This window comes from Panicum hallii, chromosome 1, assembly GCF_002211085.1.
Source record: "Panicum hallii strain FIL2 chromosome 1, PHallii_v3.1, whole genome shotgun sequence".
NCBI lineage: Eukaryota > Viridiplantae > Streptophyta > Magnoliopsida > Poales > Poaceae > Panicum > Panicum hallii.
Window position 1 is genome coordinate 3,456,941 of NC_038042.1, and position 17,218 is coordinate 3,474,158.

General features: G+C 44.4%; 1 protein-coding gene and 1 pseudogene across 1 annotated transcript; one reads left to right on the plus strand and one right to left on the minus strand.

Annotated features, from left to right (window-relative positions):
* Window positions 1-728: 728 nt before the first annotated feature.
* LOC112884761 (pentatricopeptide repeat-containing protein At2g35130) lies at window positions 729-7,743 on the plus strand. The gene is made up of 17 exons (XM_025950312.1): window positions 729-1,048; window positions 1,529-1,596; window positions 1,795-1,928; window positions 2,335-2,423; window positions 2,562-2,619; window positions 2,707-2,759; window positions 2,981-3,079; window positions 3,180-3,293; window positions 3,707-3,808; window positions 3,891-3,985; window positions 5,036-5,250; window positions 5,414-5,646; window positions 5,832-6,081; window positions 6,168-6,313; window positions 6,423-6,628; window positions 6,722-6,846; window positions 6,963-7,743. The coding sequence occupies exons 1-17, from the start codon at window positions 785-787 to the stop codon at window positions 7,550-7,552; spliced, it is 2,841 nt and encodes a 946-aa protein (XP_025806097.1). The 5' UTR covers window positions 729-784; the 3' UTR covers window positions 7,553-7,743.
* A 685-nt stretch (window positions 7,744-8,428) lies between these two features.
* Window positions 8,429-15,404, minus strand: LOC112884770 (annotated as a pseudogene).
* Between the last annotated feature and the right edge of the window lie 1,814 nt (window positions 15,405-17,218).

Here is a 17,218-nt window from a genome sequence, read left to right on the forward strand (position 1 = left end):
AGTTGACGGCACGTGCACGTGTTGCGTATGGCGCAAGGGAATTGAAAGCCATCGGCGTCAGGCAAGACGACGGCATGCATCGATGATGGTGGACGACGGATTGCAGAGCGTTTGGTAGCCCGAGTGATGGGCCGTACCTGGGCTGAAAGCTCGAAGAAGAAACCCGAAAGATCATTTTAGTTTCCGCTCTGACGTGTCTAATTGCAACGCCGGCTAAGCTGCTGTCAAGTTTCTATCTACACTCGTCAGCGCTGGTTATTTAGTTCAGACCGCCGCACCTCACCTGCCCTATGGCATCCAATGTCAACGTCACGTGTGTGAAGACTCGAGACTTTACATTTTGCAAATGGCCTTTATTTTTCTTTCATCTTTTGACAATCTGAGGCATCTACTCGCAGGGTTTACTCCTAAACTATCTTCTGTTCCATAGTATTTGCCTTCTGCTTTTTATAAGCCGATATGTAAGTATCCATACATCAAGACGAACATGAACGTAGTTAATAAAATATCACATATTCCATTTGACTGGAAATGCAAGTTGTTTTTTCGTAATAAAAGGTCTTTTACTACAACCTCACATGCTCCATCATCAATATCATTTTTCCCGATTTCCATAATATACAATTCTTTATTCAAAATAGCGTATTTTAGTTAATTTTTCTAAAAAAAGTGCAGAAATCCAAATACGCTTGTAAATTTATAGGACCACAGAGCTTTACAGAGCTCACACAAAAAGCTCACTCTCAGAAGCCAAGAGGGCATCAAACCCTTTCTCTGAGCACCAATGGCTCGGTATCTTCTCGCTCCCACCTCCACCTCCTCTGCCCTCCTCCCCAAGGATGCCGCCAAGAACTCGCCGCCGTCGCGGACCCTCCGCCTCCCCGTGCTCGGCTCCAGGTCCGGCAACGCGCGCCCCATCATGGCGGTGGCGTCGGAGCAGACGGCCACTCCCGCGAAGTACCCCAAGGTGGCCGCCCCCACCACCGGCCCGATCCCCGCCGCCGAGCTGCTCGGCGTCATCGAGGCCGCCGCAAAAGCTGGGGCCGATGTGAGTTCCGGTTCCCTTTGTTGATGTTTAGGTTCCCCCAAGTTCCAGTTTTGGCCTTTTGGGATAGATGCTGGGGATGATACTGGAATGTGGCTGGTCAGTTCGCAAAGCTGCATATTTGCTGAACTGCTACAAGAAATGCTAGTCGTTTAGCTGATGAATTCACATATGCTGGTAATTGACTAATTTATCTATGGTGTGGCAAAATAATCGTTGCATTTTGTTTTAGGGATAGCTCTGCACAGTGATGTCTTTTAACCAGTTGTAAGGAGGCCAGTCTGGTTCTTTTGGTCAAAGAATATTCTTGACATAACCAAACTAATATGGATTACCCGTAGTGGCGTAGTGCTCTAAATGCTCGATGTTCCTTAATCCTTGCAACATTTTTAGAAGGCAGGAAATACATTTTTTTCTATTAGGTATACTGTTGACTGAAACAAATTCTCAAGGCATTTTTTTATAGCCTCTTATTGATTTCAGGTTATAATGGAAGCTGTTAATAAACCACGCAATATCCACTATAAAGGTGTTGCAGACTTGGTCACAGAGTAAGGATTCTTCTCGCTTATCTTGTTGTTTTGCAACTATTGTTAGTTTGGTTGCTATAAGATAGCACGTAGCCAGATATAAGATCATGGTGTCTTTCACATAAGAGTTCAAATGTTGCTACTTGCCTAAGTCATCTTTTCATACAGTAAAGTGAAACATAATTAGCATTTGAATCTATTGCTCTATATTTTGTTCAGCACAGACAAGTTGAGTGAATCAGTGATTCTGGAAGTTGTCACGAAGAACTTCAAAAACCACCTCATACTTGGGGAGGAAGGTGGCCTTATTGGTGATTCCTTGTCAGAGTATCTCTGGTGCATTGACCCTTTAGGTTTGGTTCCATTCTCAGTTCCTACTTCTGTTTTGATGAACAAGTATTTAACATAGTGTGTTGTTTTGTCATGAACCTTTGTTTGTAGTACTGGATGGCTCCAGTAATCTTCTAGATCGTTTCTTGATTTAGCGCAACAAATCTGTGGAGTTGAATAGTGTTGTCCATTTCATTGATTTGGAAAGTGACAGTTCTGTTTATTATTATCCTAGCAAAAAAAAGTTCAGTATTATTATTGACAAGCAAATTGAATAATAAGATAACAAGGACAATTCATAAATCTGACAGCACACTAGTATGGTTTAAGTGTATGTAAGGATTATTATAAATGAAGTTAATTAGAAAAAATGGGTCAGCATGATGGTCTCTCCATTAGAACCTAATTTACAGAATTTCACCCTTTTAGATGGAACAACAAACTTTGCACATGGTTATCCCAGCTTTTCTGTGTCCATTGGGGTTCTCTTCCGTGGAAAGCCTGCTGCTTCCACTGTGGTAAGTGTTTGCTCATATTGTTCTTGGACCATATAATCTTCCATTCTTTCCAATAGCCGAGCCACAAACTATTAGGGCACCAGACTGTAGGAAAACACTTTCACTATTTATATTCACATTTGCAACTATCTTTTTTAGGTGGAATTTTGTGGTGGGCCTATGTGTTGGAGCACCCGTACAATTTCTGCATCTTCTGGTATGTTGTTTGATCAACAAGTGGCGTTGCTTCTTTGTTCTAGAACACCATATATTCATCTTTAAGTCTTTCCTTTCTCTTGAACAGGTGGAGGAGCTTATTGTAATGGGCAGAGAATTCATGTCAGTCAGACAGACAAGGTAGCCTATTTTCTATTCTAGAAGAAACTATGCATTTTCCTATTATGTGCATCTGTGAGCGCAAGCCTGCCTGCTGTGATGATATCTCAGCTGTCATATGCTCAATGGGTATGTTCATAAAAAATGTTTCTGGATGTCTGAATTAAGTGTAAAATAAGCTGCTCCTGTAATGTAGATGTAAGTTTCTTAGTTGTTATCTCTAATTGGTGGCCATTCTCTAGGTGGAGCAATCTCTTCTTGTCACAGGGTTTGGATATGAACACGATGATGCCTGGACAACCAACATAAATTTGTTCAAAGAATTTACTGACATTAGCAGGGTAAGTGGCTATTTCCGAGGTGCAGAACTGAATTTTCCCCAGATTTGTAAAACTGAATTTTTTCCCACCCTTTTTGACAATATACGTTGTTTTTTTTAAGGGAGTGCGAAGGCTAGGGTCTGCTGCTGCTGACATGTCTCATGTTGGACTGGGCATTACAGAAGCCTACTGGGAATACCGGCTTAAGCCATGGGATATGGCTGCTGGTGTCCTGGTAATTCTTTCTCTCTTGTGGAAACATGCACATTTAATAGTTACCTTTCCAAACCAGTTTTGATAAATAATCATTTAGGATTGCCTGTTCTTTTCTCGTTAAGATCTTACCTCCATCAGATAATACTTTTTTCCTGTTTATGAGGGTACGTATAAACTAGTTGTTGATATTGCCTCTAAGATAGCACAAACCAGATTTAAAATCTGTAAGAAAGCTGTTTCCCGTTGGTGACCATTTATGTGATAAACTACAGAGTTTGCATCTGAAGGAATATGAAATTGATGCATATATACTACAAGCGTGTCTATTTCAGTTACAGCAATTGCTAGTGCTACTGGTTAATCCTGAATATTAGAGCTTTCTTTCCAATTTATGCATATCTTGTTGTGCTGATGTGGTCAATTTGTTAACAGATAGTTGAAGAAGCTGGTGGGGTGGTAACACGCATGGATGGTGGAGCATTTACAGTCTTTGATCGTTCCGTTCTTGTTTCCAATGGTCTTGTTCATGGACAGGTTTGTTCTCAAAATACTTCGGGAGATTGTTTGTTTAGAGAAGTTTTTAGTGTTGTTGATGCACCCTGTTACTGAATTGCAGCTGTTGGATTGGATTGGGCCTCCTACTGAAGATCTTAAGAAGAAAGGAATCGATTTTTCGTTGTGGTTCAAGCCCGACAAGTACCCAACTGACTTTTGAGTTTCACCAGAGCCGTGGACTATCATAATAAATCAGCCATCATCTGTTGTTTTCCTTCATGAAGAAATAGTGACGTTGAATTCAACAGCCATGTACTTAGACAGACAAATACAATGTACAGTCCTTTGACTCAACTTTCAGAGATTCAAGAGCCAAGCTTGAAAAAGAATACAGCTTTACAATTGAACCTGGAACATATCCATTTTTTCTGCTTTTGGATTGTTACATGTATCAGAAACTGAGATCTTGAAAGAGTGAAATCTTTCGCGTTGCCATTTTTACAACATAACTGAATTCATCTGTGCTGCTTTAGCCTGCTAGACTGCTACTCTTCTTTGAGACACCATGCAGTGAAATTTGTCTGCTTGTGGGCAGACAGCCAGCAAACACTTAGAAATCGTGTCTCAATAACCCTTTGCGTTGGACATTATATACTGTGATGAATAAATCCTGTGATAATCAGAAGATTAGCATGGCAAAACTGCACATGGAGGCCATGCCCAGATTTTTGTTGTGTTTCTGGATAAGGGGTCCTGAATGACAGGTCCAGGAGGTCCAGAAGAGAACACTGGACAGAACAAGCCAAAACAAAGAAAACAAAGGGGGAGAGATATTCAGCTTGCTCTTCTTGTAGCTTCTGCCGTTCGCAACTCTCTCTGGAACGACCACAGCTCAAGCGAAGCTTGAAAGCTCAGCGATATTTTCCCTCGCTGTTCAGCAGGTCCGCACTCTGTTGCCTACCAAGAGCGCTGGTGGCCTTCAACACCCTGCGTGCTCATGTAAGCCAGACGCTACCTTCTTGATTCTCATGTCTTCCGAAGTTCATACAATTTCGCAAAGTTTATGTAATTTTGTGGGTGTTTGGGAACTGGGTTTCGATTTTATAGTAATATTTTAATTGGATAATACTACTACTAGTTAGTAGTAACTGTTTGATTCTGCATATCTTGAGTTACTGAGTAGTAGTAGTTCTGAAAGAACATCACTGGTTCTATATGAATACCATTTGCAGCTATGCTGACATTTCTTTGCTCACCATTGTGCAGGTTAAGGATTGAGGCTCCAGCGTATTACTTGATTACAAGACCGAGATGGAAACTATGTGCTTGTAGAAATGTATTGCAAGAAGCTCCCTCACATGATGCAAAGGTGAATTCCTATACCTATAGTGAGAGGAAGAACCGGAAAAAGGACGGCGCTTACATTGACAAAGATGGTGTAGCAAGAACCTTCGATCGGAAGAAAATATCCAGAAAGAGAGGTAATGCCATAACTCCTTTCAGTTTCATTCTATCCTGCAGATCCAGAACTCCTAGACCATTTGTCAAAAAGATTATTGTTATTTTCCTTGGACTTACTGTTTCATTGGAAGTTCAAGAAGGATATGGCATTAGTATTGGCTCTGAAATGATATAGACATGCAGGGGGTGCTATCAAAGGCCGAGGTTGGAAGTACGGCTCTGGGTTTGTTGATGGAGTTTTCCCAGTGCTCAGTCCAATGGCACAGGATATCCTAGAATTTGTGCAGAAAGGGACCGACGTCGCCAAAATATGGGAGTCCCTGGACAACATTCCTCGTGCACACGATCTTTGGGATGACATTGTCAATGTCGCTGTCCAGCTCCGTCTGAATCGACAATGGGAACCCATCATCACAGTAAGTCCTAGTTAGTAGTTCCCTTGCTGGTAACATCTCATTGTGCCTGCTAGCTTCGGCCAGTACTCTGACCAGCATATTATTTCAAATTCTCAGAGTAAAATTTCTAGATGTCTCGGTTGCTTATCTAGGTGCTGGCTCGATTCCTAAGGTTTTGATGTTTGATATGCCAAAAGTGCCTGTAGGTTTGTGAGTGGATTCTGTACCGGAGTTCGTTCCGGCCTGACATCATCTGCTACAACCTGCTCATAGATGCATATGGCCGAAAGCGTGAGCTGAGCAAGGCAGAATCCATTTACATGGCTCTTCTGGAGGCTAATTGTGTGCCTACAGAGGACACCTACGCTCTTCTCTTGCGTGCTTACTGCAATGCTGGACAACTGCACCGAGCAGCGGGCGTGATTTCAGAGATGCAGGAGAATGGGATTCCTCCAAGTATGCATCTCAAACTACATTCCTCTGATTTTTCAGATGAAAATACTTGTACATCAGATCAACTCATACGAAGAACTGTCATGTAGGTGCAACTGTATATAATGCCTACCTTGACGGCCTACTGAAAGCAAGGTGTACTGAAAAGGCAGTCGAAGTGTATCAAAGGATGAAGAAGGAGCGCTGCAGAACTAACACTGAGACTTACACGCTGATGATCAATGTGTACGGAAAGGTCGGTCATTTTGTTTTTGTAGCTTAATGTTCAGAGATACGATGACATCAAGTCAGTAGCAGATTCTGAGACAGTGGTAGTCAATTAGTCATGCTCATCCTTTTCTTAGGCAAAGCAACCAATGTCATCGTTAAAAGTCTTCAACGAGATGAAGGCGATTGGGTGCAAGCCCAACATCTGCACCTACACTGCGCTGGTGAACGCGTTCGCGAAGGAAGGCCTCTGCGAGAAGGCAGAGGAGGTGTTTGAGGAGATGCAGCGGGCTGGGCTTGAGCCTGACGTGTACGCCTACAATGCCCTGATGGAAGCTTACAGGTAGAAAGAATTCCATTAGCCTGACGGTTTATCCCTCCCTGCTCACTGTTCTAGCGAATAATGCTGTTTCATCAATCTGCCAATGCACCGCAGTCGAGCGGGGTTCCCGCAAGGCGCATCGGAGATCTTCTCTTTGATGGAGCACATGGGGTGTGAACCTGACAGAGCCTCATACAACATCTTGGTGGATGCTTATGGAAGAGCTGGTCTTCATCAAGGTACCCACACCTGCTACCAGTTTGCAATAGCTCAACAAGCTTCATCTGTTCACTTTCATGGACAATTTCTTTCGCTATTAGACACTGAATTTTCTGGTGTTTTTGTGATTATTCAGAGGCAGAAGCTGCGTTCCAAGAACTGAAGCAGGTGGGCATGCGGCCGACGATGAAGTCGCACATGCTGCTCCTGTCCGCGCACGCCAAGGCCGGCAACGTGTCCAGGTGCGAGGAGGTGATGGCGCAGCTGCACAAGTCCGGGCTGCGGCCGGACACCTTCGCCCTCAACGCCATGCTCAACGCGTACGGCCGAGCCGGGCGGCTCGACGACATGGAGCGGCTCGTCGCGGCCATGGAGAGGCGCGACGGCGGCGCCGCCCCTGACATCGGCACGTACAACGTGCTGGTGAACGTGTACGGGCGCGCGGGGTACTTGGACCGGATGGAGGCGGCGTTCGGCGCTGTGGCGGCCAGGGGCCTCGCCGCCGACGTGGTGACGTGGACGTCGCGCATCGGCGCGTACGCGAGGAAGAAGGAGTACGGGCGGTGCCTCGAGATATTCGAGGAGATGGTGGACGCCGGGTGCTACCCGGACGCCGGCACGGCAAAGGTGCTCCTCGGCGCGTGCTCCGACGAGCGGCAGGTGGAGCAGGTCACGGCCATCGTCAGGTCCATGCACAAGGACGCCAAGACGCTCTTCAAACTATGAGATCAACACTAGCTGATGCATGTCATCACGTTGTTGCACACGAACCTCTTGTGAACAAGTGACTACTAGAGTAGTGAAAGTCTAGAGTATATGAATATGAATTGCCAAGCGCAAGTTTGACAGATCGAAATCATAATGTCATTGTGATGCTTGGGGATGGTCACATGATATAGTGCTTCATCCAAATTAAATCTGTTTATTCATCGATAAATCATAATGTCACATAAAAAAACAGGCAAGCTGTTATTGTCTATTTATCTACAATGGCAATGGCACTGTGGCAGTATCAGTAATGACTTTTGAAGAGATCCCTGAAATCCCATAAACCTGCCTCCTCAAGGAGTTACTGAATATAAGGAGTGTAAAATAATAGTATGCCTTTGCTGGGTAACAAAGTCACATACTTCACAATCAGCTAAATACCACTCATTTACAACAGGAAATGGAATTAATGAGAACAGGACCTGTCAAACTCTGGTAGGATTAAAAATAAAGGAGGAGAAAAGGAGAAAGTAAAATATCACTGTGGTAAATTGGTATCCTACAAGCAGCAAAAAACAAAGTTACAAGGAGCCACATGCCCACATTTAGCAGGAAAACCAAAACACAATGTATAGCTCAACTTATAATACCGATGCATTGTTAAGTGCAAGTAAGAGAAGCTACCACACCTTTCTGAAAGCAACCCCAATTATACCAAAATATTTGAAGGACCCAACTCATGCAAAACTACAAGCAAGGAAAGCGTTCTTTATGCCATCTTTATACACCCCAAAACTCATTTTGGCCATATTATCGCAGTGTATCTTGAATGATCGTCCATCCACTTCATGCAAAATTATTATCCAAAATGACATGTTCATTAAAAAAAGAAAATCAAGATACATATGTCCGGGCTATCTTCTGGATGTCACTCCAGCTTGCATTCGCCCTAGCAGCAGTCAGGTTCATGCTTTGCACGAGCTTAGTGTCTCGGGTAGGATCCAAATAGATACAATCCTCACCGCACATTCCTACACTACCGATTGCCAACTTTCCACCTCCAAAGATCATTTCGTTGGTGATGTCATGCTCTCCACAAGCAATTTTTGTGAAGTCAATGTCACCGCCACAGTAGTTCTCATCCGGGTGCACAATTCTGATCCCTTCATACTCACAATAGCAGCAACGAACTTATCGGAGAAAAAATGAAAAACAGTTAGCTTCAAATAAGAGAGAAAAGTGACACTCCAAATTTTATTTTAAGAAAGAGACACGATTATCCAAATGTATCAAACTTACCATGCATTGACTTGTTTGATACAATGCAACATAAGGAGTGATCATCGTCCTCATTATTGAACTCCGCGAAAAATAACTCAGGACTGCTTCCACCTTTTGGGCTTGCAAAGAAGTTTACATGTGTGAACGGGCATCTGAAGTCCACAAAGCTCTTCTGGCTGCCGACACGCTCATTTGCTCCACAAATGACAAATGACAAATGACATGCAGTTCATATAAGTACCCCTATTGTGAAATTAGAGGCGTCTATGGTGGAAGCACCGAGCCCAAACTCAGGTCTCTGGTGCATGCGTGTTAATAGATTGATCGGAGGAACAGCCCCTCAGGTGGCTTACATAGGCGCTAGGATAACAACCTGATAAGGTCAGCCGAGAGTTTGTTACAAGAGATATACTCAACAACTAATCTAGATATACGCTAACTGATCTAGACTTAATCTACAACAACAAGCTGACTCTCGGCTAACACATGATTAATTGTTTTCCTGCATTCTAACCGAAATATACTAGAGTTACATGACTCTTTCAACAGCCTCCCTCAATTCTAACCGAGCTTAGGTTAAGATTGACCTTGAAATTCTCCAAAAGTCAAACTGACAGTGCCTTCGTGAAGCCATCAGCAACTTGATCTCCAGAGGGAACAAAATCAATTACTAAGAGTTTATTTAAAACTCTTTCTCTTACAAAGTGATAGTCAACTTCAATGTGTTTTGTCCTGGCATGAAAAACAGGGTTAGCAGATAAATATTTAGCACCTATATTATCACACCACAACTTTGCGGCTTGTGGACATGGCACTCTCATCTCCTTGAGTAATGTCTGTATTCACGTAATCTCTGCTGTAGCATTAGCTATTGCTTTGTATTCTGATTCAGTACTTGAGCGTGAGACTGTTACTTGTTTTCTTGCACTCCATGACACAAGGTTAGCTCCAAGAAAGACAGCAAATCCTCCGGTTGATTTTCTATCATCCACACAACCAGCCCAATCAGCATCTGAAAAAGCACTTACTAAGGTTGAATCTGACCTTTGTATCCTAAGTCCTAGCTGCACACACTGTTTTATATATCTCAAAATTCTTTTGATTGCTGCCCAATGAACAGTAGTAGGAGCATGCAAGAATTGACAAACTTTGTTAACCGAGAATGCAATATCAGGTCTAGTTAAAGTCAAATATTGCAAAGCACGTATTGTGATGCATCACTTGGCCCTAACGGCGACCCTTCATATAAAGACAGCTTTTCACTGGTAGATAGAGGAGTACTGACCGGTTTACAATCTGACATACCAACTTTCTTTAGCAAATCTGATGCATATTTTTCTTGAGTTAAAACTATGCCATCATTCACCTTATTTACCTCTATTCCCAAGAAGTAATGAAGATCACCCAAATCTTTCAACGCAAAATCTTTCTTGAGATCCTGCAATAATGCTGTCGTTGCCTTCTCTGTAGAACTGACCACTATGATGTCATCAACATAAACGAGAACAAACATAGTTATACTGCCTTTACTATAGAGAAACAGTGATGTGTCAGCTTTGGATGCTCGAAAACCAAGAGAGATAAGCTTAGTACTTAGCCTAGAATACCAAGCCCTTGGAGCTTGTTTTAACCCATATAGAGCTTTATCAAGTTTGCACACATAATTAGGTCTGGTTGTATCAACAAATCCTGAAGATTGTTCCATGTACACTTCTTCCTCCAGCAGACCATGCAAAAAGGCATTCTGAACATCTAACTGTCGCATACTCCATTGTTTCGAGATAGCAATAGAGAGAACAATTCTAATAGTGGCAGCTTTAACAACTGGACTAAATGTATCTTCATAGTCTATGCCATAGCGTTGCTTGAACCCTTTTGCTACCAATCTAGCTTTATATCTATCTAAACTCCCATCAGCCTTTCTCTTGACCTTGTACACCCATTTACATTCTATGACATTTCTCCCTTTTAAAGGTGGAACAAGGTGCCAAGTTTTATTTTTCATCAATGCATCATATTCACTATTCATAGCAGCTTTCCAATCTTTATGACTCAAGGCTTCTTCAACATTATAAGGTTCACCGGATGAGGTAAAACAGCCATATTTAATAGTACCATCGGAATATACCTTTGGTCTTCGTATACCATCTTGTAGACGGGTACATGGATGTTGTACATTCTCTGGTTCAATAGCCGATGTAGCAGCCACAGGTTCCACAGCTAGTGTGGCAGCACCTGATTCGACTCCTGGATTTGCCGGTGGAGTGGTCGGGCACACGGCCGCTTCTGGCTCGCTGGTCGGCGAATCAGCAATGATTGGCGCCGATCCCGATCTGAATGCTGTCGCCGGAAGTTGCAGAGGAGCAGGGAGATCAGCAGGCGGATTCTCCTCGTGTTCAGCGCCTGCGTTCTCTCCCGTTGCTGCATGATCTGATGCAGAATTTGCACTGTTTTGACCTGGATTTTCACTGCAAACTTCATGCAAACGATTAGCACATTCAGGAGAGCCAGTAGCCACATGATCTACTACGTCACCCCCATATCCTGGATTTAGAAGAAAGGATGGTAGATGGGTAATCTCAGATTGGAGTCATGCACCAGCATTAGCATGAAGAGTGCTAAATGGAAAGACAGTTTCATCAAAAATAACATCCCTAGATATATAAACTCGGCCAGAGGTAATATCAAGACATTTATAGCCTTTGTGCATATCACTAACACCAAGAAAGACGCACTGCTTTGAACGGAACTCTAGTTTTCTTGTGTTGTATGGCCTAAGATGGGGCCAACAAGCACAGCCAAAAGTTTGAAGGAAACTATAATCTGGTTTTTGATGAAACAAACGCTCAAGAGGTGTAGTGTTGTCGATAACTTTGCTAGGGACCCGATTGATTAAATAGGTGGCAGCAAGGAATGCTTCATCCCAAAATTTTAATGGCATAGATGCATGAGCCAACAGAGATAGCCTTACTTCAACTATGTGACGATGCTTTCGTTCGGCCAACCCATTTTGTTGATGGGTGTGAGGACAGGAAACATGATGCACAATACCAATCTTGGTAAAAAAAGAATGAAGTGCTTGATATCCCCCCCCCCCCCCAATCAGTTTGCATGGTGAGAATTTTTCTATCAAATTGTTTCTCAACCATTGCCTGAAACTCATGGAATTTTTGAAAGACCTCAGATTTATATCGCAACAGATAAATCCAGGTAAATTTATTGTAATCATCAATGAAGCTAACATAATATTGTTTTCTCCCAACAGATTCTGGAGCTTTACCCCAGACATCAGAATACACAAGCTCTAGAGGAAAACGAGATGCACTCAAAGACCTAGAGTATGGTAATTGATGACTCTTTGCTTGTTGACATGCATTACAGACCGACTCACTGGAAGACATGTCTAAGCACGGGAGATTATTCCTACTGACAACTTGCTTAACAATGAAATAAGAGGGATGACCAAGACGACTGTGCCACCAAGACAAAGGTAATTTGGTGACACCATGGGCTTGCTTTATTGTGGGCATCATAGATGCAGGTAGGGGATAGAGCCCCTTGCGGCAGTTCCCTCTAAGGAGCATGTTCTTCATGGCTTGATCCTTTACCAAGAAAAATTCAGGGTGAAATTCAAGAAATACAGAGTTGTCAGTAGTAAGGTGATGCACAGAGACTAGAATTTTGTTTGCTTCAGGGACGTATAGGACATTATTAAGATGAATGTTATGATTAGGGGTCTGAACGGTAGTATGACCAATGTGACTAATGCCCAAACCTGAACCACTGGCAGTATGGATCTGATCGCCACCCTTGTACTTGTCCTTGACGTGGAGCTTCTCCAATTCACCAGTCACATGGTCAGTTGCACCGGTATCAGTATACCAATTGATGTCAACACCATATTTATACGTCGCGGCAGCAGCGACATGCTTCTCCTCTGGGGTGTAATCTTCTTCGAAACGATGCCAACACTCAGCTGCGGTGTGGCCCTTCTTGAAGCAGACTTGGTAGGTTGGGGTCGGCTTCTTGTTGTTGTACTGGCGTTTGTTGGGGTAGCCTCCTCCTTGGCGCAGGTTGGTGCTGCCTTGATTGCCACCGCGGCCACGACCAGGGACAAAGCCTTGGCCCCAGCCACCGCGACCAGTGCCCTTGGCACCTCCGCGGCCTCCACGCCCAGCCCAGTTGGCTGAGCTGTGATCGCTGCCTCCATACATGAGATCCATACGGGGCTCAAAGTTCAGCATCTGGGAGTACAACTCCTCCATGCCGATGGGTTCAACCCTGGTGACCAGGGCCGACACGAGCGACTCAAATTCGCTGTTCAAGCCGGTGATGATGTACTCGACGAGTTCTCCTTCATCAAGTGGACGCCCTGCTGCTACCATCTCATCGCCAAAACCCTTCATCTTAGTGTAGTAATCTGTAATGGACAGGTTACCTTTCTTGGTTGTGGCAAGAGCGATGCGAAGATTGACAGCGCGGGCACGGGTTTGCGATGCAAACATGGCCTCGATGGACCTCCAGACTTCATGCGCCGTCTGCGCGGTGGCGACGTGCGCCAGGATATCTTTCCCAAGTGATGCTAGGATGAAGCTTAGGATCTGCTGATCCTTAGCCTCCCATTCTTCAAACTCTGGGTTCGGAGCCTTCTTCCCTTCCTTGTCGATGATCTCCTCCGCCGGCGCCTTGGTTGCTCCGGTGAGATGGCCCAGCAGGCGAGCACCTCGCATGGCAGACTGCACCTGGGCCTTCCAGAGGACATGATTTGCCTTGGAAAGCTTTTCGGTGATAGAGCTAGCCACGAGAGGATTGGACGGAGCGGCTGAAGACGATGCCATGGTCGACGTCGAAGATCTAGGAAGGTTTGGCTCTGATTACCATGTGAAATTAGAGGCGTCTATGGTGGAAGCACCGAGCCCAAACTCAGGTCTCTGGTGTATGCGTGTTAATAGATTGATCTGAGGAACAGCCCCTCAGGTGGCTTACATAGGCGCTAGGATAACAACCTGATAAGGTCAGCCGAGAGTTTGTTACAAGAGATATACTCAACAACTAATCTAGATATACGCTAACTGATCTAGACTTAATCTACAACAACAAGCTGACTCTTGGCTAACACATGATTAATTATTTTCCTGCATCCTAACCGAAATATACTAGAGTTACATGACTCTTTCAACACCTATAACCATGAAAAATTGAATTTGCGGGAAAATGCAATTTTGATGGAACAAAGAGAGTAGTAATTCACAGCAGCAAAGAAATAATATGAAGGAAAGGGCTTATAACCTTGTTCCTCAATGCAGTTTCAATCTTTTTTCGGAAGAAATTTTGTTAGCTCATAAAGTTTTCCTTATAACTCGCGAACATCTCCACAGCATCTTTAGATAGCTCATTGGCTGTTTCCAAAGTTTCTTCCAAAGGTTTAGAATGCTGCAATGTGAGGAAGACAGTAGCGTTGCAAGTTGGACAACTTCACTGGAGGAAAGTGAGTTCGAAACTTTCAACAGTGACTTGGTAGAAGAGTGCATCAAAGGTAAAGACTGCATGACGACAAACTCTACATATGCTTCAAGTTCAGGATGCTCTCTTTCTTCTTCAATGAGAACCGGGTAATTGTGCTGTTCATGCTCCTGATCTAAGGGGACCCATTTGTCACCACTTCTCCAGCATTCACCAGGAAAAAACACCACTTCGTCTATTTATGATTCCCATAAACCAGGCCGTGCTTTCTTTTATTTAGTAAGCTCAGCCGAAGAGTCCTGGACCGGCAGCACCTGCGTTGGTTTTGATTGGTAATCTTGAGTAAATGATGCCGTCGCTGCAGCCTTGTAGGCACTGATATCCCAGCTGGCTATATCACAACCTTCACTTCTCTCCATCTGAATTGCTTTCTCGACTTTGATGTTACTCTTTAGCACATAAACCACAGCCTCGTACTCGGATACTCCGGAATTCATGTGAGCAAAAGCTTGATGAGACCGCTAAGGGACCGGGACTCCATACGTACAAAGGTAGAAGTGCAGATCATGTCCACCTCCAAATTTACCAAAGCAGGGAAAGCATTGTCATACCAGATGGTGTTGACAATGATGTTGGCCACAGGGTTGAACGGACCATAGCAGTAACCGGCATTGACAAGGCCACGGCATGTGTAACCTGACCTTGAGATCAAAACCAATAGATGTAGTGTTGTCTCAGCTCCTACAATCCCGCGGTTTTAACAGTAATTTGTACGTGGTGTTTGTCGATACATACATACAGGGGTATCTCCTGCTAGTGTGTCTAGGCCGAGGAGCGCGAGGTTATCCGTAACCACGCGCTAAGCTTCTGGGCAACAGGGCGTACAGCCCGGGCCTGATGGCTGGGGGCACGGTCCTCGGACCTCCCTCCACGCCCTGGGAGGTCCGGTGCCTCCGCGTGCCCGCAAGGACAATGTGCTCAGGAACGGCTGTCACGAGGCCGGACTACCGCGGGGTGGTCCTGGACCCCCACGTGAAGAAGCCGGACCCCAGGGGGCCTGAGCGCCTGGGCCTACCAGGGGGCCCGAACCTCCTATCCCTCCGGGGAGGAGGTCCGGTGCCGCCATGTGTCCCTGCGGCAGCGCCTGCGTACCAGCGCCGCCACGTGTCCGGAGGGTTCCAGTCGTCTGCGAGAAGCCAACCCAACTACCACATTAAATGAGGGTGGTTGGGGTGAGCGTGCCCGAGACAGGGCATGGGCTGCCCTCTGGTACGGCGGGCAGGTATGCTGACACCACGGTAAGCCCGCCAGTTACCGAGGCGGCGCGTCATATCACCGCGCCGCGTGCGCGGGCGAGCGGCGTGTAGTCACATCATAGCGTCACGTGCGTGAGCAAGGAATCATTATGACATACTACAGGAAGGCCATGGCGTGCACAGCTACAGTGTGCGCAAGGGCTACAACACGGCGGGTCAGTGTAGCTCCTTCGCCTATCAGCAAGAGCTGACTTTACAGCGACAGCACGACCCCCACTGTGCTGACAGGACGGCACAAGACCAAATGCAGACGGAGGCTACAGCATGTAGGCACTGTGTCGGTGAGACGGCACATGACCATACCCTGGGAGAAGATATGCACATCAACTTCCCGATCGAGGACTACAGGAAGGAGCTGAAGAGGAAGATCTCAGGATCTGAGGCAGTAAAGGCTCCGATGTGTACGTTATTTAATATGTCGTAGGGTCCACCTGTCGGAACTCCGCTCAGTGTACACGCTCCCCTTGGGCCTATAAAAGGGAGAGCGCGCACGTTAGAACATAGGTCCCACGAACACAGAAGCTCTCACAAGCTTTTTGGCTCCAAGCTCTAAGGTCTCTCAAGCCTTATAGACACTCACAAGCAATACAACACACAGTGGATGTAGGGTTTTACGCTCCGGCGGCCTGAACCACTCTAAACCCTTGTGTGTTCCCCGTGTTCATTCACCTTTTGATCTTGCATTCCTTGACTTCCCCAAACTCATCCTAGACTAGGATTAGGCGGGTGCGTTCCGCCACCCGGCTGGAGAAATCCTCCGACAGTGTTATTTTGTCATAGCCGGCACTAATAATCCAGTCTCAGTGACTAAGTCATCTTATGTTTTTGGCCGCCTGAACAAAAGGAAAATGATATAAAATAAATTTATGGCTTGATGACTTACCCTAGGGGTACAATAAAAGGTGGAATTGAACAATTACTAGCTTAGTACATATAGGTCCTCGAATTTAGCTTGTGGTGTCATCTAGATCTTCAAACTTAAAAATACATATTCAGATCCACAAACTTGCTAATTGTGTCTGGTAAAATTCTAATCACCATTTTTAAGTTATAAAGCGGAAGTATTCTTGCTGGTATGGACCTTACACGTGGGCCTGAATTTTATTTTTTTGAATTTTTGCGCTTAACTCTTATATATTCAAAACTTTATATCCTAAATGTTTTGTCCTATGTTTCCTCCAAAGTTTATCTTTTTTATTTTCTGATCTTTTACAGATTTTGTCATATGAGTTTCATTTTCCTACAATTTTTTATACAGATCTGTTGTATTTGAACATATTTGTACAAGTAAATTTGTTATGATTTTTTGTGTGTATATGTTTTGTATATAGTTTTGTATTTGAACAAATTATACAACTTTCGGTTTAACTTAAGCAACTATAATTTGGATCTCACGTCAAACGATTTTAAGGTTTAAGGATTTGAATTTGCATTTTGAAAGTTTGGGGAGCTAGATGACACCTGTGTCAAATTTAAGGTCCAGCGTTATATTTTACTCATTAGAAATTGCCATTTATTTAAAGCCCATGGCAACTTTAACGCACGCAAAGATACCCGACTAGTTTGTTTGATGTTTCAATTCCCACTTTTATGCTTGATAATTGTACAAATAAACTAGATAACC